We start from the raw sequence: 21,520 nt of genomic DNA, 5'->3' as shown, positions 1-21,520 counted from the left end.
AAATACCAGTATTTTTTTTTTTTCTTACAAGTTTGAAGTAGTCAGTTAAGGTTACACACACATTCTTAAGGAAATTTGAAATGGTCTGTAAAAACGAATTGCTTTGAAATCATAAATATGAAAAAATTTTTATTTCCTTTTGGAAAACTATTCTTAAATGACTTTCCCCCCCAAGAATTGGTGATTTATATTCTAGTAAGCATTTGGGAGTCAAAGCAATTCTACCACTTACTTGTTTTGACTATGAGAAATTTCTTCTCATTTCTCTGGTCTTCAATTTATTTTTGAGCCTAAAAAATAAAGATACTGAACTTGAATGAAATACCCTCAAAGATCCCTTCTCCTCCGTGACACTATGGCTGTCCTTCAGATTCTAAATGCCCTGTTCTCAATATAGCTATTCTGGAGCTTAATGGAAAAAAGATGGTGCTTTCATATTAGCTATGTTCTAGTTCTTTTATTAATTAAGAACAAATTTTCCTTTCTTGTCCTCAGTTCACCTGAATGCTCCTAAAATCTAAACACATCAGGAAATAAGAGAGCTTTATTTTTAATAGGTTTCTCTCTTCCTTTATGAGTGAAAATAGTTTCACAATGTGTATTTAATTTTCCAATAATTTTTAAAAGGCCAAATTTCACTGGGACCATGAAAGAATTTTCTGATATATCCAGACTATATAGAAACCACCATTCCAGTTGGCTGAAAAGTAAAGGCTTGGTTAAATTGACTTGGCTTGGTTCCCAGGCCTTTAGCAATATCTGAGAGTTAAGCCCATCACCTTCAGAAGCTACAATAACTCTTTGATTCACTGCAGTCCCATTTAGCACATTGCTTTATAATAACATATTTGTGAATAATATGAGAAAGCTGATTCTCCTTCCAAACACACTGAATTTATAACTTAGGGTAGACCATCTCTGAGACAGGGTCAGTTTTAAACTTATTTCAAGGTGGTTAATTATGTAGCCATTGGGGATGTGTTCTTTCTTCCTTTTCAAAAGTTATTTCAGGTGTCAAACTGTTTCATACAAATATGGTACATTTTGTTTTGATACCTTAACACTCACAAATTAGAGGACACATTTTTAGGGGGCTATTCTCTGCTAAGCAGGTCTTTTCCTAAAGACCACCACTTCTGCTCCCCAAGCCAGAGTGACTCTGTACTCCCCAGGAATGCTGTTCATGCATGCCCACCATGGGAAAGGCAGTCCAGCATGGAGGTGAGAGGTGTGGCTAAGGAGTACACCTGCCCCACTTGTAGTTACAGAAACGTTTTGTAATTTACAATCAGAATTCTACAAAAGACAACGTCATATTATAGAAGGTATCCTAGAACATCATCTTATCCAAAGCTACCACACCTAATTTGATAAATATGAAAGAGGGACAATGGGAGGTAACAGGTGTACTTGAAGCCACAGAGCCTGGGTGACTTAAATCCCCGACTCCTGTGACTCCTTCAGAGTTCTCATGACACCTCACGTGTAGAACCTGTGGAGAGTGAAACTATCTGAAACTGCTCCTTGCGCAGAATTTTTGATAAATGTTTCTATTATGATTTGCCCACATTTGACCTTATATCTAATCTAAATTACTTCTTAAAGATTCGTGAACAATCGAAGCTAAAAGTATGAGACCACTGATGTTACAAAACAGTAGCTTCTAGTTTTCTCATTACAGTCCTAATTGATGGTTGCTCTGCCGCTTCCACTAGAAATCAAAACAGTTATTTTGCTAACATTCAAGCAGTTGGAAAATTTTGTCATATCCTAAAAGAGATGCTTATTTTTTAAATAGAGGTAATGTATTTCAGGTGATTAAGGAATACTTCCCGAGCTACAGCATTCGGGGCTTGTCCTTTTAAGTCCATTGGCGTGCTTTCAAGTCTCAACAGCTAGCTCCTATTCAAAATCAAAATACAAGCTGCAGTAACTCTCTAATGCCACAGTAAGTTTAGAGAGATGCAGCATGCCTTCTGTTAGAAAAAGGTCAAATCTGGTGCCAAATTACATAAAGGCGCAGTTTTGGGGACAGAATGGAAATTGAATACACCAATATTGCTACTTGGGAAAATGATCAGTATATAATCTAATATCTTTAATTTTATATACATGAATATAATGTATGCCAACTTTGTACATGAGATACATATAGTATTTAAACATTTTACTCAACAGATAAGAATTTACAATAACAATATAACTGACTAAAGAGCTGTCCACTCAATATACTTAGATCTGTACTTTAACAGGAAAAGAATTGAATAGTTTACAATCATAGAAACACTGACATTTGAAACAAGACTTTATAAAATAATTTATATATATATATTTATATATATATATATCCTAGCATCTATCGAGAGGAATGATTTTCATTTGTGGCTGTGTGCAATGAATGGCATATTTTAAAATTTTAGGTAATAAAATAATTTAGAAGCAGTCCATGCAGTGGTCAAAGCAAGGGATGGCAGTTTCTTAAAGACGTCCTCTCTGACATCAGCGGACATCAGCCACACACGTGGTACCACTGGGGCACACTCGAACAAGTCTCCTCCAGCAATTAGTTACATAAAGTCCGATATACACCCGTTGATACCCTTCCTTCCGTAGTCCAAGTATAGGTCACAACTTGTCTTAGCTGGGGGAGCAGTAGTCAGTTCCTGCTTAATGTGACTGTCTCTCCTGAAGTTCTACGTGATACATCTCCATACGAGGTGACTAACAGAACTTTCTGGTTTTCACCACTTTACTCTGATACTTCACCGAGTGCCCTCCATGGGCTGTGACATAAACATCCAGCAGGTAAGACTTTCCAGGCTGAAGGCCTTTAATTGTTTCTGTGGTCACTGCTTTTTGCAGGTTCTGACTGTGGAAATATTTACAGAGGACCTTCTCTGATTTCTTCCTCGTATCTGGGCCCAGGCATTGGTTTTGCTCTCGTTTCTTCTGGTCTTCATTGTAATTATCATCCACTTCCTTTTTGTAGATGCAAAACTTGTTCCTTTCCTGGGTGCCTAGCCAAGCCACCGTGACTGAAGAACAGGTGCGGAGCTTGTCGAAAGCTTTGATGCGCCTGTCTTCGGGAAGAGAGGGGAACGACTGCTTACTGGGCCGGGTGGTAGCCAGTATTTTCAGCATGGACGCGCCCTTCTTGTTTCCCTTCAGTCGGATGAGATATTTGGCTTTTGGTTTTCCTCTCAGCTGAAACTGCCGAATGCCTTCCACATTCTGAGACAAGAGGAGCTTCCCATCTCTTCTCACTTGGATTTGGACAGCGTCCAGACAAGAGTGAACGAAGAAGGTGACCTTCTGGTGAGACGGGACTGGAGCAAACCGGAGAAACTTTGCCCCCTTCCTTTTAACGAACACGTCGGTGACTTTCCCGTCCTTCAGCTCCACCGTCTTCTGTCTGGCTTCCTCCTTGGTCCTGGCAAAGGTGCCCAGGTAAGCTGTGCTCATGTTGCTGTCGCTGTTAGCCACGAAGACGTCGAAGTAGTACTGCGTGTCGGGTTTCAGATCCGAGACCGTGAAGATGTTCTTGTTTCCTATGCAGACCTTCTGAATGTCCGCCTTGGGCCTCGCGTGAGCATGCCGCCCTAATTTGGGGGAAGGCTTCGTCAGGAAGCTGCGCTCCTTAGCTGAGTTCTCCGAAGCAAACCCGAAGTGGGCAAAGTCGAAAGGGCTGAAGTCCAGGCCGGGTTTGGGGGCCATCATGAAAGCGTCGTCCGCACTCAGCTTGGCCTCCACCGCGCAGAGGCTTTTAAAGTTGTGCTCTCTGCTGACGACCACACAGTACTGAATGGGCTGCTTCAGCACCGAGGCGGTGGGGCTCGGCTTCCAAGCCAAGGTGACAGTGGTGCGTCCCAGGGACGTGACATCAACTCGCGGGTCGTAAGGCAGTTCAGGGTAGGGCTGGTCAGACTCTGGAGTTGTGGTGGCATACACTTTGAAATGTGTGTCTTTCTCTGTTGAAAGAAGCTCCAACTGATATAAACCAGATGGAGAACTAGAAGCTATGAAACACTCCACGTCGTTGCCTTTGTAGGAGAATAGCTCCGTGCCTTCCTCATTAATGATCTGCTGCTTCTGCTGATCCAGAGGCTCTGGATCACCTGCAAGACACAAAAGAGGCGCAGGCTACACGTCAGGACACGTGCACAACCTTAAATGGTGTTTGTACAACAATTCAATTTAGTTTTTATCCATTATAAAAAGAATACATGTTCCTGTAGAAAATTGGGAGATACAAGAAGGTAAAAAGACTTTCCATTAATATATGATCCAGAGACAGTCCTTTATTAATAGTTTGATTTCTAGCAGGTTTTCTTCTACATGTTTCATGCAATTGATACTATTCTATTTTTCTCTGTAACTTTACAACATTTATTATCATGTATATGGGTACCTAGAGAAACCTCCCTTTTTTCTCACTTATTATTATATAATAGAAATAATACAGTTGGTTAACTTTTGAGCATTATAATAATGCTCTTATATATGTAAGGCTTTCTGATTTTAAATGATTTCTTCAGAATAGACTCCAATTAGTGGAATTTTTAGGTCAGAGACTGCAAATCTCTTAGAGGCTAATCCCTACTGTCAAGCTGCTTACCAAAAAGATTCTACCAGTTTGCACTTGGATGGCTAGCCATTTCACTAATTTCACTTTTGTTTGTAGGACCGGACAGTCTCATTAGAGTTAGATTATAAACCACCAGTAAGAGGATATAATTTTCAATGTGTAGAACACTTGCCCAGGAGGAATGAAGGGAAAGCATTGAAACTAAAATGTTTTGCTTTATTTTTGTTATCAGATATCACACAGATATCAGTGTGCACAGATGTGAGAGGACCCAGAAAATGACTGCATAGCCACAGCGAAGTAGATCTTTTCCAACCGAGCACAGGTTGAGAGTGAGGTATGTAGAATTTCATAGTCCTGAACCATGTGATGAACACAATCGTCACATGACTATTCCTTTTCTCTGTCTCATCACTCCCCATATGCTCTTTTAATATTTTCCTAGTTACAGTTCCCCCATCACTGTAAATATCCAGCTTGCTAACATCCTGTCACATCATCAATCTCAAGCCTTACTTAAAGCTAGGATGCCTTTGCCCCTTAAGTGGGGGGTGGGGGTAAGGGTGGGGGTGCCGTGGGCAGCATCAACCCAGGGCCTCAGACAGACTCTACTCATTTCTTTGTATTTCATTATTTGCTTTCCATCATCTGAATCTTCCTTAAATGCCTAACCGACTCCTCCTTCTGACTTTCTTTTCATCCTGGACTTTCAGGCAGTGCTAAATGCTCTTCTGTTCTCTCTTCCTATCCCCAGAGATCAGATACTCTCCTCCTGGTTGCATATTAGAATCACCTATAGGGGCTTTTTAACACACCAATGTCCAGATCACACACCAAGGCATTTAAATCACAACCTCTGAGGCAGGATCCAGCATCTAAAGCCCCACTGGTGATTCCAAGGTTCAGGCAGGACTGCAAACCACAGCCAGGGAAGGTAATCTGAACCTCTTGCCTTTCCCTGTACCTTCAGTCCCCACACCTGTCTCTCTTAATCTTTTTTTTTTTTTTTACCAAATCACGGTCATGTGATGTCATCCCCATTTCCCACACCTCCTTCCCCAATGCCCAACTTCTCCTATGCATCCATGCAGTTCTGTCTCATGAGGAGAAGGCTCTATGTCTCATATCTTTCAGCCATCCATCCATCCAGAGGTCTGGGACCAGATCTGTCGGGGTACTCACCGGAGCCTTCCCCGCTTGCCTCCTCTGGCAGTTCCTGGAGGCTCAGCTTCCACTCTAAGGGCGCATCACAGGGCGTCACTGTGACGGACAATGGAGTGTTGTCCTCTTCAACCACAAAGAAATACCTGTGTGAGAGTGGACCACTTCAGACGGTGACAACTTACCCTCACACTGAACAACCAAGATTACTGGGAAAATCACTTGGTTTGTGTTCATTGAACAGAAAATCAAACTGGCTATCTGACACAAATCATACTTTCAGCATTAACTGTGCAAGTCCATAGCCCAAAGTTCTGCAGCCAGATTTACCATCAACATGGTATGACATAATTAGATGTTGAACCAAAATGTGTTGGTTGTGTGTTACTTGGGTTAAGAATAAACAATTAACCCAGTCTGGGGGTGTTATTTAGCCCAGGCCCTGCCAGTGCAATGTAAGTCAGAACAAAGGAATTTCCAGGGACATTACCCTACAGGTACTGCATTTTCCATAAATTTAGTGATAAGTTTATAAGATATGGAGGGCACTCTAAGGCACTAAGTTTTCCAAAAGATCATTTTTACAGCTATGTCCTTCTAGAATGCCTGTTGATCTCTGGCAAAATAACACTGTCTTCATGTTTTTACATTGTTGATGTTGTTCAGTTGCTTAGTGGATCAGTCATGTACGACTCTTTGTGACCCAATGGACTGCAGCACGCCAGGCTCCCCTGTCCTTTACCATCTCCTAGAGTTTGCTCAAATTCATGTCCATTGAGTCAGTGATGCTTTCTAACATTCACTGCCGCCCCCGTCTTTTGCCTTCAATCTTTGCCAGCATCAAGGTCTTTTCCAATAAGCCAGCTCTTTGCATCAGGTTTTTACGTTAGTGACTTTTATTCACAGCTTTACTATTCCATATCTTTTTGGAGAGAGCTATCTAATCACCATTTGAGAAATATTTTTAAAAGGTAAGGATTACTGTGTTAGTCAGTGGAAAGACACATTTCTCTATCACTAAGATTTTCTGTTAATGTAAATAACCTAGTGATTTTAAAAGTTGAACTTCCCTGGTGACTCAGATGGTAAAGAATCTGCCTGCAGTGCAGGAGACTCAGGTTATAATCTCTGGGTTGGGAAGATTCTCTAGCTAAGGGAATGGCTACCCACTCCATTATTCTTGCCTGGAGAGTCCCACGGACAAGAGAAGCCTGGGGACTCCAGTCCATGGGGTCACAAAGAGTTGGACACAACTGAGCGTATCATAAGAGTTGATTTTAAAACAACATTTTGAAAGATTAAAGCATTCTGTTCTACACATTCTTCTTAGATTTTTTAAAATGATGGTTTCAAAAAAACTTTTTAGGGAGAATAAATATTGCCTATGTATAACAATGCTATACTTCTTACTCTGAATAATTTAGATGATTACATTTGTCTTTCAAAGCCCATAATATTGCAAGGGAGGAAACAGGGGTTTCCTCACTGGTTTCACCTCCTAGAGATGGTACCTCCTCAGTATCTCTTGCCTTTGCTTCTCTCCACATGCACCCCAACACCTTCTCCCGCCTGACCCCCACGTCCGTCTGCTCTGTCAGCCTCCTTTGTGGCTCCTCTCCCCTCCCTGATGTCTAGCCTGCCAGGTGAGCCAAGGACCTGTGCCAGAACACTTTTCTGGCATGCTCATGCCCTGTGTGAGCTCACCCAGGCTCACAGCTTTAACCTCTTGTATGTTAATGGTCCCCCGATTTAAATTGTCACCTGAATTCTTTTCTTCTCATATAATTGAATTAATGCACTTATGGCTGCTCTGGGTCTCTGTGGCCATGTGTGGTCTTTGCCTAGTTGCAGCACACTCTGTTGCAGAGCACCGGCTTCTCACTGAGGTTGAGTCTCCTGTTGCAGGGCATGGCCTTGAGCTTTAGCTCATTCGGGCTTTAGCAGTTGCAACTCCCAGGCTCTAGAGCGCTGGCTCTGTAGTTGTGGCGCGTGAGCTTAGCTGCTCCATGGCATGTGAAATTTTCCTGGAGCAGGGATCGAACACCTGTCTCCCACATTGGCAGGCAGGTTCTTTGCCACTGAGCCACCAGGGAAGCCACAACCTGAATTCTTAACTAAGTTTTAGAAACAACTATTTTCTTGCTGAGTTTCCCTGGTGGCTCAGCTGGTAAAGAATCTGCAATGCAGGATATGCAAGTTCTATCCCTGGGTCAGGAAGATCCCCTGGAGAAGGAAATAGCAACCTGCTCCAGTATCCTTGCCTGGAGAATTCCATGGACAGAGGAGCCTGGTGGGCTATAGTCCATGAGGTTGCAAAGAATAGGACACAACTTAGCGACCAAACCAAATCTTCTTGCCATTTCCCCTTAGATAATACTGAAAATTTCAAACTTAGGGTGTCTAATCCAAGCTTTTCATTCTCTCCCCCAATCAGCCTCTCTTACAGTCTGTCTCTTCTCAGTAAATGAGAACCCTAACCTTCCAGTTGCTCAGGAAAACATTTTAGAGTCATTCTTGATGTTTTCTTTCTCTTCCACTCCACATACACTGAATCAGCAGACATTTCTTGGCTTCGTCTTGAAAACATAGCGACTCCATCACTTTGTTCCACTTTCTCTGTTAACATCAGATCCAAGTCATCATTTTTTCTTTCTTGAGCATTGTAGTAGCCTTCTGAATGGTCTTATTTCTACTTTGAGCTCCTCAGTTTATTTACCTCCTTCCAGAAGGTGATAGATATCCTTGTAAGCCTAAATTTGAACACACTTGCTGCAAGCCCTCCAAGCGCTTGTTTCGTTCAGAGTAAAAGCCACAGAACTTGCTGTGATCTGGGTCCCCAACCAAACCTCTAAACTTGTCTCCTCCATCCTTTCCCTTCTCTACTCGGCTCCTTGCTCTCTTTGGAATATTTATGGCACACTATTGCCTCAGGGCCTCTTACTTGCTGTTCCTCCACCTGAGATGTGTGAGTTGGTCCGTAAACAAGTCTGAGTGCTGAAGAACTGATGCTTTTGAACTGTGGTGTTGGAAGAGACTCTTGAGAGTCCCTGGGACTAAAAGGAGATCAAAGCAGTCAATTCTAAAGGAAACTAACGCTGAATACTCACTGGACGGACCAATGCTGGAGATGAAGCTCCAATACTTTGGCCACCTGATGCAAAGAACCGACTCATTGGAAAAGACCATGATCATGGGAAAGATTGAGGGCAGGAGGCAATGGGGACAACAGAGAATGAGATGGTTGGATGATGTCATCAACCTGATGGACATGGGTTTGAGCAAACTCTGGGAGATAGTGAGGGACAGGGAAGCCTGGTGTGCTGCAGTCCATGGGGTCGCAAAAAGTAGGACTCCACTGAGCGACTGAATAACCGCCACCTGAGATGCTCTCCTCTAGCTGTTGACCTTGCTTGGTCAGTCACTGCATCAGTTCCCTTCTCAAGCACTATCTCACCATAGGCCTCCTCTGACTGTTTATAGAAGATACTACCTTCCTGCTCGTGAAGTTCTTCTACTCTTCATTTTTCTTCAAAGCACTTTTATCACTAGCTGATGTATTACATATGCCTTTCTTTAATTTTTTTTTTAAAATTTTCCACCTCTCCTGACTAGAATGCAAACTACAAGAGGGCAGAGCATTTGGTTCAAAACTTAGGGAACAAAATAATTCTTCATAAATATTTGTTGAATTAATTAATGAATAGATTTAGCTGTTTGCTTTTGGAAAAAAGTGCTTAACTGGTCAGAGAGCCTGACATTCCTCAGTGGGGGGACCTCTGCCAGTGTCACTGCCGTGTCATCATCCCTTTTGCTTTCTGTGCTTGGACCACATAGAGCTTCTTTTGTTTTCCAGACTCAGTCCCATCTTTGAGCCACTGGGATGTTTTCTCTGCCTAAAACACACACTTTAGTCCTTACTAATATATATGAAAAATAAATAATTTTAATTGAAATATAGTTAATGTACATGCCCTTACTCTCTGTCACTTCTTCACTTCACTTTCTCTTGCTGGTGTGGCTCAGGTTCTTCACATACTGAGTGTCCTACACTTTTCACTTGGGGCACCTGTTTAATTTGTGTAATGTTATTATTTATGTCATTTTCCCCACAAAGGCCCATTTAGGGTTCATTTTCCATGTCATTTTATTGCCAGCATTTAGCACACATTTCTGCATGCAGAAGGTCTTGATAAACCTTTTTAATGAGTGAATTACTAAATGAATAAATAGAACAGAAGAATCATAACACCCACCTTATTCTAGCCTGAGGATACCTATGCTTAGAATCTACCTGAAGATACAAAATCTGAATGGAAATATATGCTCCCGCTACCCCTATGCAAAGATGAATTAGGAATTGGAGGGTGGAGTTAGGGCCGTAGAAGGACAAATAGAGTGAAGCCCCTATAAAAGTAAAAACGACTTGTTCAGAATAAAGACAGACGATCATCCAGGCAAAATAACTAGATGATTGCATTGTTCACAGTATGGATTTTATGTACCTTAAGCATCCATAAAGATGGGTGCCAAATGGTTTAATTTTCAATTCAGTCAGATTTGGACAGTAGAGTTTTGTTCCTTTGGCCAGGTTGCATAGGTGATATTAAGCACATAAACACAAGTGAACCTATCTACATTACAGAGAATTAGGTAAGACAAAATAATTTCTTTAGCATCATGTAATGTAACAGGTATTCAAAATTTTCTGCTTTTGTTTTTGATTTTTATGTGGGTAGCGGAGCTAGTCCATGCTGAAATCCACGAGCAAGTTCATTTATTATCTTCTCTTCTCATTGCAGCCAAGAAAGTAGTTTGTTTCCCAAAGTAAGCAACTGTGTCTTAGTAACTTGAATACAGGCCATAAGCAACCAATAACAAAGAAAACAATGCCTGCATTCCACAAGGTAATCATTATACATATAAAACTTCAGGGAGTCCCTCTAAGTCAACATGTTCATATGGAAACACTTATGATTTAGGGATAAAAGATAATCTGAATAAACTTTAGCAATTTGACAAACATGTATTGTCTACCATGCACAGCACACTTGTGGAAGGGAGCTGCAATCAGAGATGATAGGATATGATTTACAAACTTCAGGTATTCACTGGCTAGGGAGAGGGACTGAAATGTGATAAATATGCTCCAAATTATAATCCTGGAGTGAGGGATAAACACTCCATGAACCATTTAGACTCTGGGATTTATGTATAAACATAAGAATTTTTAATGAATTTGTTTTCTTTTGCTGTTCTCTGCTGCCAAGCCTTATCTGGAATTTCATCTTTAGCTGTAATATCAACAATGCCTGTGCGTATCTCCTGTCACATATTTTAGCTCTAGAAATGACTGTGGCTTCAACTCTTTAACTAGTGTAAGTTAACATTACATCCAAATGTAGATATCAAAGTCTCCAGTCATTGTCTGTGGGGAAGAAAAGACCAAAGGAATGAACAAACTGAAAACATAGGGAGAAAAGGAGCATGTGTTGTTCTGAAACATCTTATAAAAAAAACATGTTGCTTGAAAGGAAAAAAATGTAATTTTAAGACAGCTCTTAAAACCAAAACTTATTTAATTTTTAAGAGACTGGAAGATCAAGGATAAACTATTTATTTGATTAAGTGATATGATTACATAATAAAGAATGTTGTCTTTTCAAGAATGCTGCAAAGTAGTGTACAAGTCCATATGGAAAATCTAAGAAATCGTTAAAGAAAAATTTGCATTCACTCAAATATTTCAAGAGACAAAAGGATATAAAAAGCAAAATGCTTTGGCATGAATTCAGCTGATATTTAAGACTAATTTGAATCATTAGAACTGCCTTCCCTGCCCTCCCCTGTTTACACAGACTAAATCTCTGTAAATACTAAGACATCAAGTTTCTTCAGTGTAATTATCCTTGCATTTTGTGCCTTTATTTATTCTTATGAATCTCCTTGAAAGAGCCATAATTATTTTATGTATTACTGACAAATCAGTTCCTAATCTATTACCTTCATTAAAATGAATAATTTCATTCAGGTGGTGCTGAAATGATACCCAAACAACAGGTCACATCAGTCACAAGTAAACTTATTATTTACTCTCATTCAGACTGTCCAGATGGCAACATGACTTTGCCACTCAGTAGAAGGGGAGAACCACCTTCCATTCTTAGTGTCAATCAAAACTGAAGTGACAAGAGAAAAATGCCCTAATGATTTGCTATACCTCAATCTTTGGAAAATGAATTGTTGATGATGACATATAGTATTAACCTTTGGAATACCAAGGCACCCCAAGTTAAAAGGAGAAGTTGTTTTTTGAAATATGATAAAGAGGAGTTTGGGCACTGCAAAATAAGTAACTTTAAATATATGTAGTTTATATGATAAATATATATATATATATATATATATATATATGTATGATCGTGAAGAAAGCTGACTGCTGAAGAACTGATGCTTTTGAACTGTGGTGTTGGAGAAGACTCTTGAGGGTCCCTTGGACAGCAAGGAGATCCAACCAGTCCATTCTAAAGGAGGTCAGCCCTGGGTGTTCTTTGGAAGGAATGACGCTAAAGCTGAAACTCCAGTACTTTGGCCATCTCATGCAAAGAGATGACTCATTGGTAAAGACTCTGATGCTGGGAGGGTTTGGGGGCAGGAGGAGAAGGGGATGACAGAGGATGAGATGGCTAGATGGCATCACCGACTCGATGGATGTGAGTCTGAGTGAACTCCAGGAGATGGTGATGGACAGGGAGGCCTGGCGTGCTGTGATTCATGGGGTCGCAAAGAGTTGGACACAACTGAGCGACTGAACTGAACTGAACTGATATGTAATTTTTAAAGGTCAAAGTATTTAGAAGCATGATATGAACTCAGTTTGTTGATGCTGGCATGAAGATAAATGAGCTCATCACTGTTTGGTTTGATGCTTTCAAAACCCTATCATATTGATCAAAGAAATATCCTTATAAGACAATGCAAACCCTTGAAGAATCACATGTATTAAATAATTTCATTTATCCTCCAGAGTCATACTTAGAAATTTCCTACCACCCAGAAGAAAAGAAAATCTGCTCTCTCCACCCAAAAGATCACAATCAGTGAGAATCAAAGAGCTATCTGGTGACTAGAAGTGGCACTACCATTTTTTTTTTTCTTAGTTAGAGAAAAACATACAATGCTATTCAGAGACTGGGCTTCCCTGGTGGCTCAGATGGTAAAGAATCTACCTGCAACGCAGGTTACCCAGGTTCGATCCCTGGGTCAGGAAAATTCCCGGGAGAAGGAAATAGCAACCCACTCCAGGATTCATGTCTAGAGAATTCCATGGACAGAGGAGCCTGGCAGGCTATATTCACACAGACTCGGACACGACTGAGCGACTAACACTTTCACTTTCATTCAGAGACTGATTGCAAATAATCTAAACTAAGTAAGTCTAAAAGTTTACTTTCTTTTTTAGAGACACCCTTTCTGAGTGTATTGATAAAGGAAGTACTGCAGGGAGAATACCTTTTAGGTGTGTCTCTAAAGAGATAACTGCTAATTTCAGCTCCATCTGGAATTACTGACGAATCATGAAAAAATGCCTTGTCTCGAATTTGCATCTGAAAGAGTTCCTCATCTCGAGTAGGCAACTTCTGGGTCCTTGAGCTGAGTGGTAACAGCAGCCACAGCATACACCAGTGGAGAGGCACCATCCTGGGGCGACAAAAATAATTGCTTATGTTAATTCTACAGGCAAAACATTGGGCAATTTGCAAACTTTCTGATGGTTAACACTATTTTGGTTTCCACAGAAAGAACTGTATTATGTACTTTGGATACATACACATGAGCTTGAGGGCAACTTTGCTGGTTTGTTTTTCAAAGTATTTCATTGAGTTGATGATGAATTCACCAGAATTTCAGTTACTAAACAGATTTTGAAACAAAAGAACCCTTGGTGGATTAACTTCACTGGGTATTGAGACAGAAAATCTCCCCTTCAGTATGGCAGAAGCGGTCACTATAGATATCTCCATACAACTGTCTCAAAGCTTGAGATTTGACATAAATCACAGAGACCCATTGAGAGCCAGAAAATTACCACTGCATGGTTATTTTTATTCTTCCTTAAAATTTGACTAAGGATCCTACATATATAGAAATATTCTTAGTCCGCAAATCAAATTTTCATAAATCAGAGATTTTAAGACATTGTAAGTTTAATTTTCTTATAGGTGAAACAATTTGTCCAAAATCACAAGGGGAGCTATTTGCCAGTGTCTGGTATTACAGATTTACCAGACTCTTAAACACAACATTTATATATAAAACTTCACCATATTAAAAAGCAGGCTTGGATTCCCACTTTAAATCAAGAAAGACCACTGGAAAGTTCTGTAGTTAGGTCAGCTGCCTTAATCTCCAGCAGAGTTATGTATTTACCATCCCAGTCTAGTGTTTTCCTTGAGTTACATTTTGGCATTAATCACTGACTTTCCATTAAAAAACATAAATAGTCGTGGATCACCCTCTAGGGCACCTTGCTGGAGGGGTGTTTTCAAGGACACCACCTTCTGCGTGTGCCCTTCTCCCAACAGGAAGCTTCAGGCAGGTGAGCTTCTTTTCACGTCAAGTGCTTGTGAAAGGCTTTGCTTTCTTTGAGGATTTGGTGCCAGTTTTCCTCAGAAAAAACCTCTGAAAGGAGTTGTTTTCCCTTATCTCAGCGAATTCAAGCATTAGGGAAATATATTGTTTTTACATTGAAGTACTTTAAATAGTGCGAGAGTCAAATGCAAATATTTGCGATAATTTGAGATGATTTGAATGCCAGTTTTGTTTCTAAAAGGCCATTGCTATAGCTATGAGGTCACTTCTACTTAAACCAGCACTTGACTTTAATTTTATCCTTCTTTGAGGGCTACCAAAAATATATTCATACAATTGAACATATTTTTTGAGGGGAATATGCTTTGCTTTTCTTTTTTTTAAATAAGAGTTTGAGAAGTAATTTTTCCCAGTGAGCTTGCTTGCTCAGAAAGTTCATGTAACTTGCTTTTTCAAAAGTCGTTATCTATCATTGCTCTGCAATTTTCCATATAAAATATCTGCAGCATTTAAGAGTTATTGTGTGCAAAATATGCAGGCATCCCTGGTGGCTCAGAGGTAAAAAATCTGCCGGCAATGCAGACGATGTGGGTTTGATCCTTGGGTCGGGGAGATCCCCTGGAGAAGGAAATGGCAAACCACTCCAATATTCTTGCCTGGAAAATCCTATGGACAGAGGAGCCTCGCAGGCTGCAGTTCATAGGGTCACAAAGAGTTGGTCAGATATGACTGAGCATACCCACCTGCATGTGCAAAACACAGTGTTAAGTCCATTAACTGCACTATTGCATTTAATCTTCACAGTAACCTTATGAAGTATGTACTAGCCTTATCTAAGAACAAACCTCCTTTAACATAAGCAGAGAAAGGATATAAACCCAGGAGAATCTGACTGCAAAGCCCAAACACTTATCCTCTATAATCTCTCTCAAGAAAGCAATAGAGGTTCTTATTTCCCATCCTTATTTCTCAATTGTATTGAGATTGAATGACGGAATGTTAAGAAAGTTGGCTTTTTGGTCTCAGCTCCTAATTAGAACTGTAATCTTAGGCAATTCACTTCAAATTCTGGACTTCAATTTTATGAATGGTTTGGATGGAAGGTTTTACTAAAATCTGAAAATGAACAATGACTGAGCACTAAAATCCTCTTCCCAAATAGCTGGCAGATTCCCTGGTGGCTCAGATGGTGAAGAGTCTGCCTGTAATGTGGGAGACCGGGGTTTAATCCCTGGGTTGGGAAGATCCCCTGGGGAAGGAAATGGCAACCCACTCCAGTATTCTTGCCTGGAGAATCCCATGGATGGAGGAGCCTGGTCAACTACAGTCCATGGGTCATAAAGAGTCGGACACAGCTGAGTGGCATCACTTTCACTTTAGGAATAAAAGCAGCCCTCTTTAAGTTTCATTAAATAATCTGTCTCTTAGATACCCAGCTGACTGTCAAGGAGGGGAGCCCAAGTGTGGCTGGAGGTGTTAATGGGAGCTCACGTGACTTACTTAGACAAACGTTATGTCTATAAAAGATGGCTTGGCAGATCAAAATCAAAACTCAGTGAACCTATTCCAAATAAGTAGGGACATGGTAGAGAAAACTGAATGGAACCTCCACTCATGACACCTAATCCCTCCCTTTCTGATGCCCTTTGTCCAGTAGCTAACAGAAATGCAAAATCCAAATGGGATTTGATAAGCTGCTCCTGTAAAAGAGGTGGCAAAGATAAAGAACCTGATAAACAACCCGCCTGCCAATGCAGGAGACATAAGAGACATGGGTTTGATCCCTGGGTCAGCAAGATCCCCTGAAGGAGAGCCTGGCACCCCACTCCAGTATTCTTGCCTGGAGAATCTCAGGGACAGAGGAGCCTGGCGGGCTACAGTCCACAGGTCACAAAGAGTTGGACATGACTGAAGTGATTTAGCACACACCTTGTAAAGAAATACTCATTATTTCAACAAAAGAAAACTTACTCAGTTTACTTTGCAGCGGCATTTCTGAAACTTTAGCAGAGGAGTCCAGATAACAAGATACATCTCTTTAGAAATGGTTAGAATTTGACTTTCCATATTTATTAGGAATGGAGAGCCAACATGCCAGGGAAGCACTTATGAGTGAGATACTCAGGCGTATTTGCCCTAGAACCACTCAAGGGCAGCCTTCCCTCCTCAGCCCTGTATTTGCCCTGAAAGCTGTCAACTGCACACAATTGAGCAGGACAAGCTGCCCAATGCCCCAGGATATCTGGGATATTTAGGTCAGCCCCAGGGTTAGAGGGCTAGCTAGTTATGACTGGTGGGAATTTTTCCAGCATCCTCAGCTTCCCATGGAGGAACTTTCTCTTATTAAATCAGCTAATTGTAAGAGAAGAATTTTAAATTAATAAGAAAAATATTAATAAATTTTGCTATGTATGTGATGCATGCCAGGCACTCTTCTAAGTGCTTTATATCTATTATCTCATATAATGTTAGCAACAGCCCTATGGTGTAGGCAATATTATTTATCTCTCCTCAAAAATAATCAAACTGAGGCCTGGACGAGTACAATCACATAGTGACTACAACACGATATGAGGAATGTAAAGTCTCAGGAGTGACTTTAAAAGTGTGGTAAATAGGATTATTATACATTCCTCAGCATCAGCTACTTCATGATGTAATGCTAGGTAAAGTGAACAACTTCAGATGATAGGCTTATGCAGAGGAAGTGTTAAAGACAGTTATCCATGGAACTCTGTACTTGTCTGTGCACAGGTGGGAAGCAGAAGAATTGACTGCTTTTGTTCCAGATTACCATCTTTTCAAGGATGTTTGTGTAATTCATAGCCTTGAAGATAACACTTCTGGGGCCAAGAGCAGGCGTGATTATTACCCGTTATGAAAACCCGAGTTCGCTAAGCTCAGGGCTGCTCTCTTGTAATAATCCCCACTGTAGGTACTGGTGCCATAGGTCCCCTTTGCATCATTCTGTGAGATTCGGGGGTCAGGGGGCAAGTGGCAGAAAATGGTACTTCTGTGGATCTGTGGCTCCTGCTGTTGCTCTGAGTAACGAAGCCCTTTGTCACTGACCCAAGAGCCTCATGGCATCTCGCATCCATGAAACGATGACAGGCTAACTCGATAGCTTGCAAGGAGGGCAAAATCTCAAACACGTTACAGGTCTTGACCCCAAGCGTTTACTTGTTAAGTTATTACTTTCCTGGCTTGTTGACTTTACTGGCTCAGGTAGACATTTTTATTTAGATAATCACCAACAGAGAATAGACTAAACTTTATCTTTTGCTTTCTTTATACAAATATATTTCCACAGCTTTAATTTTATCAGGCCATATTTTCTGTTTCTGAAACAGTTTTAACTGTTTTAATTGGTACATCAGTTATGGGCAAAACAGACACTTTTCAGAAAAGTGTTTAAAATTAGTATGTTCCCTTTTATTTTTATTGTATTTACAGAAGAAGATGGGTGTTAGCTGAACCTATTGTGGTTATCATTTCACAAGGTATGTAAATCAAACCATCATGCTGTATGCCTTAAACTTACACAGTGATGTATGTCAATCACTCTTCAACAAAACTGGAAAAAAGTTAGAATGATTCTCCAAACACTGGAATTTATATCTATAGGATTATTGTTTTCAGAATGTTATCTAATCACATTTGTCTACTTCTGGGGAAAAAAAAAATTCAGTTATTAGGGAAACCCAATAATTTGTTCAATTTGATCAGGTTATGGGCAGAATTTTTCTAACAAAATGTATTTAAAAGAAGCATTGAATATAGTTAATCAAAAAACTATTATGCAGACATATTGTGCATATTTTTACAATTTATATTCACTGATTCAAGTTTAAAGCTTTATGTAAGCATTGTTTAAAAGATGAAATTTTATAGAATTTTTTCTCTACCAAAATAAGTTCTTAAATATTCAACTTAAGAATTAGTCATTTTAAATAATAAGGGAAAATACATTCTTAAGAATAAGCCGTGGGTAAGCCAGTACTTTGGCCACGTCATGCGAAGAGTTGACTCATTGGTAAAGACTCTGATGCTGGGAGGGACTGGGGGCAGGAGGAGAAGGGGACGACAGAGGATGAGTTGGCTGGATGGCATCACGGACTTGATGGACGTGAGTCTGAGTGAACTCCGGGAGATGGTGATGGACAGGGAGGCCTGGCGTACTGCGATTCATGGGTTCGCAAAGAGTCGGACATGACTGAGCGACTGAACTGAACTGAACTGAACTGAAGCCAGTCTATAACGGACTTTTCTTCTAAGATTGCAAAAGTGCCCTCTAATGGCATAACTATTTCTTTCATTTCTTTCTGTTCCTTCTAGGTACCTAGAGCTCATTTAGGTTTAAAGTTTAATGTAAATAATATTTCTCAGAATTTCTCTTTCAGAATTATTACTTCTGTAATGGGTAATATGGTGGGTAATCCAGGAAATGTGTCTGCACATCAAGAAATCTTGCTGTGTTTCTACAACCAAAGTAGTTCCAACAGAAGTAGAACGTTGCTAAGATGGTTGCAAGTGTTTTTAATTTGCTGGACAGAGTGATCAACTTGGTTGCACAATGATTCTCAGCCCAGAAAAACTAAGTGGTATTATCCTATTAAACTGAGAAGATTGACTTCAACTGTTTCAGTTGTAAACTTCTGATGAATCAGGTACATGGATGTTAATCCAAAACTCCAAGATTGTTTGTTCAGTCAGAAGCTTTCTCCATATTTGGCACACACATTCCTATCTTACCTAGGTTGAGGCTGACCTAATGATTTTATATACCTCAATCTCTAACCTAGATTACTGTAATTTAGATATTGGAGATGAGAAATAGTTTTATCCTTTGAAGTCCCAATGCATCCTAGAGTTAAAGAAGAAATTATTTTTGAAATATAATTGTTCAATGAGATGCATCATGTATTCTATACTTAGAAATACATAGAAAGGAAGACAGAGGTTTGGACACTGAAAAATAAATAACTTTAAATGTTATTAGTTTATAGGATACATATTCACACAGAGTTAAGGAAAATAATTCAGACACATTATATGAATCCCATTAGTTGATGCTGTGGGGTGTGTGTGTCTGTGTGTGAGCGCGCCCGGCACTCACGCTAAGTCGCTTCCGTCGTGGCCAGCTCTTTGCGATCCTACGGACCACAGCCCGCCAGGCTCCTCTCACCGGGGACTCTCCAGGTAAGAACGCTGGAGTGGGTTGTCACTCCCTCCGCCAGGGGATCTTCCTGACCCAGGGACCGAGCTGCGTCCCTTAGCTCTCCCTCTCCTGCACTGACGCATGGGTTCTTTGCTGTCAAAGTTGATGTTAGAGCAAATGAGCAGAAGCTCTAAAAGCAGCACCTTGTATTCACAACACTTCACTCCTATATTTGCTGCCCCCTCTCTGGAACGTGAGTGAGCACCACTGCTCTAGGAGGATGGGGAGGGGCTGCTTTAAATGTCTGAGGACGGGATGACTGGAGCTGTTCACCCACTTGCTCTCCCACCTTCTCTGCTGGGCTCTCTGTTGCCGGCCCTAGAGAGGGAAAGTGGACAGTGGACCACAGAAGATGAACTGAGGACTAGTTTTACAGAAAATGCCAGTAAAGAGATGGGAAGCATTTGTATTATTCTAAAAGAGGTAGGGAGTGGAGCAGCTGACGGATAACTGAAGACACAGAAAGAATTCTAAGACTTTATTTTTGGCGTTAACTTGAACTTTTTACTCTATAGGGCTTTCAGTATAGTTAAAAGAAATAGTCAAATTGACCTGGCATATCCTTTTCCCACACACCTTGAGAATTGTAAAATGGTCATATGGTAAGCAAGAAAAAAAAATTAAAGGGACCTTGAACAATTTATCAATGTACTAACTAAAAACCCAGGATGACCCTGGTCACCACAGAAAAAAACACAATAGGCCTAAAAGCAAATAGTATGTTCCCCAGGGAGTCAGTAGCAGCTCCTCCACTGTCATTTTGCAAAATTTATCTCCAATTACATAGTCAACTTGGTTAACCCACTGATTCACTTAGTGAAAATGAAAAGGTACAATTGGAAATGGTGTAAACAAGGATAATAAGTAAATAAGTCTGGTTAATTATTTTTACTTCTTTGAAATATGTATTAAATGCATTTAACCACAAATCCTAATTGAGAATCTTGTCTTAGGAGTAGAGAGATATTTCAAACCACTAAAAAGCTTCCATTTCATATTTATAGACTGCTGTTTAATTACATTATCTTACTAATGTAATAAATTTTCAAGTCTGGTAAATAAAACATTCTTTCAGGTTTTCATGGAACTTCCCAAGGCTTTCTGAATAGAAGATGTCATACAAATTAAGGGATCGTGACCTTTCCCATTTTTGTGGATTCCTCAGAACAGCAGCGACAGCTCTACCTGCCTGGGAGAAGCATGATAAAAGCAAGTTCCTCCATCACTTTCCCACCAACCAAGGTCCTGCAAATTCCCGTAGAACATGTGAACATAGTTGTAAAAAATGTCATCAAGCTCTTATAGACATTACATGGTATAAAACTTAACAAGATCAGATTCATCAGGATAAATAGGCCACATGTAGTACACAGTCAGAAAATTCATCGAGTCATTAAGATTCACTTAAAAACTATCCAATGTGCCCAACCATGTGTCTGCCACAAACATGAAATAAATTCACAATGACCAAAAAGAAGGATGGGCATTCTGAATTTACTTGAGACAAACGCATCTGGAATAAATAAAATCTAATGTTTAATTACAGAGACTGGAAAGTGCATGATTACAATTTAGTGAGGATAATTTTAAGGAAAGGTCTGCCGCAGAGATTTCTGTTCTGTTCTTTTCCTTTTTAAGTGCAAACATTTAGTCTTTTAACTTCTATTTTTAAACTCGAGGGCATTTGTTTTTGTTTGAATCATCCATGCCACATCTGATAATAAATCTGGAGCATCTGATCTAGCTGTAAAGAAAAAAATGTAGCTTTGGTCAGGGGAATGGCCCCCCATGTCTGCCAGGATCTGCTCTGTGAGCAAGGAGGGGTGGGTTGTGGTGGGGCGGGGGAGGTGCCAGGGGGGTGCTCTGTCTTTGCACTTTGACAAAGTAAAATGCCCATCCTCGATCTACAGACTCCCTCAAGGCAGAAAAAAAAAAGGAAAAAAAACCCCACTGATTTCCAGAAGCTG

At 40.3% G+C, this 21,520-nt stretch overlaps 1 protein-coding gene across 1 annotated transcript; it reads right to left on the bottom strand.

The window, feature by feature from the left end:
* Window positions 1-2,721: 2,721 nt before the first annotated feature.
* NDNF (neuron derived neurotrophic factor) lies at window positions 2,722-13,443 on the bottom strand. Its single transcript, XM_068975734.1, has 3 exons — window positions 13,256-13,443; window positions 5,768-5,892; window positions 2,722-4,115 (listed from the first exon to the last, which is right to left on the bottom strand). Exons 1-3 carry the CDS (start codon window positions 13,441-13,443, stop codon window positions 2,722-2,724), a joined length of 1,707 nt encoding a protein of 568 aa, XP_068831835.1.
* Window positions 13,444-21,520: the final 8,077 nt, after the last annotated feature.

The sequence above is a fragment of the Capricornis sumatraensis genome, chromosome 7 (assembly GCF_032405125.1).
Source record: "Capricornis sumatraensis isolate serow.1 chromosome 7, serow.2, whole genome shotgun sequence".
NCBI classification, from domain to species: domain Eukaryota; kingdom Metazoa; phylum Chordata; class Mammalia; order Artiodactyla; family Bovidae; genus Capricornis; species Capricornis sumatraensis.
This window is presented reverse-complemented; position numbering and strand designations above follow the sequence as displayed.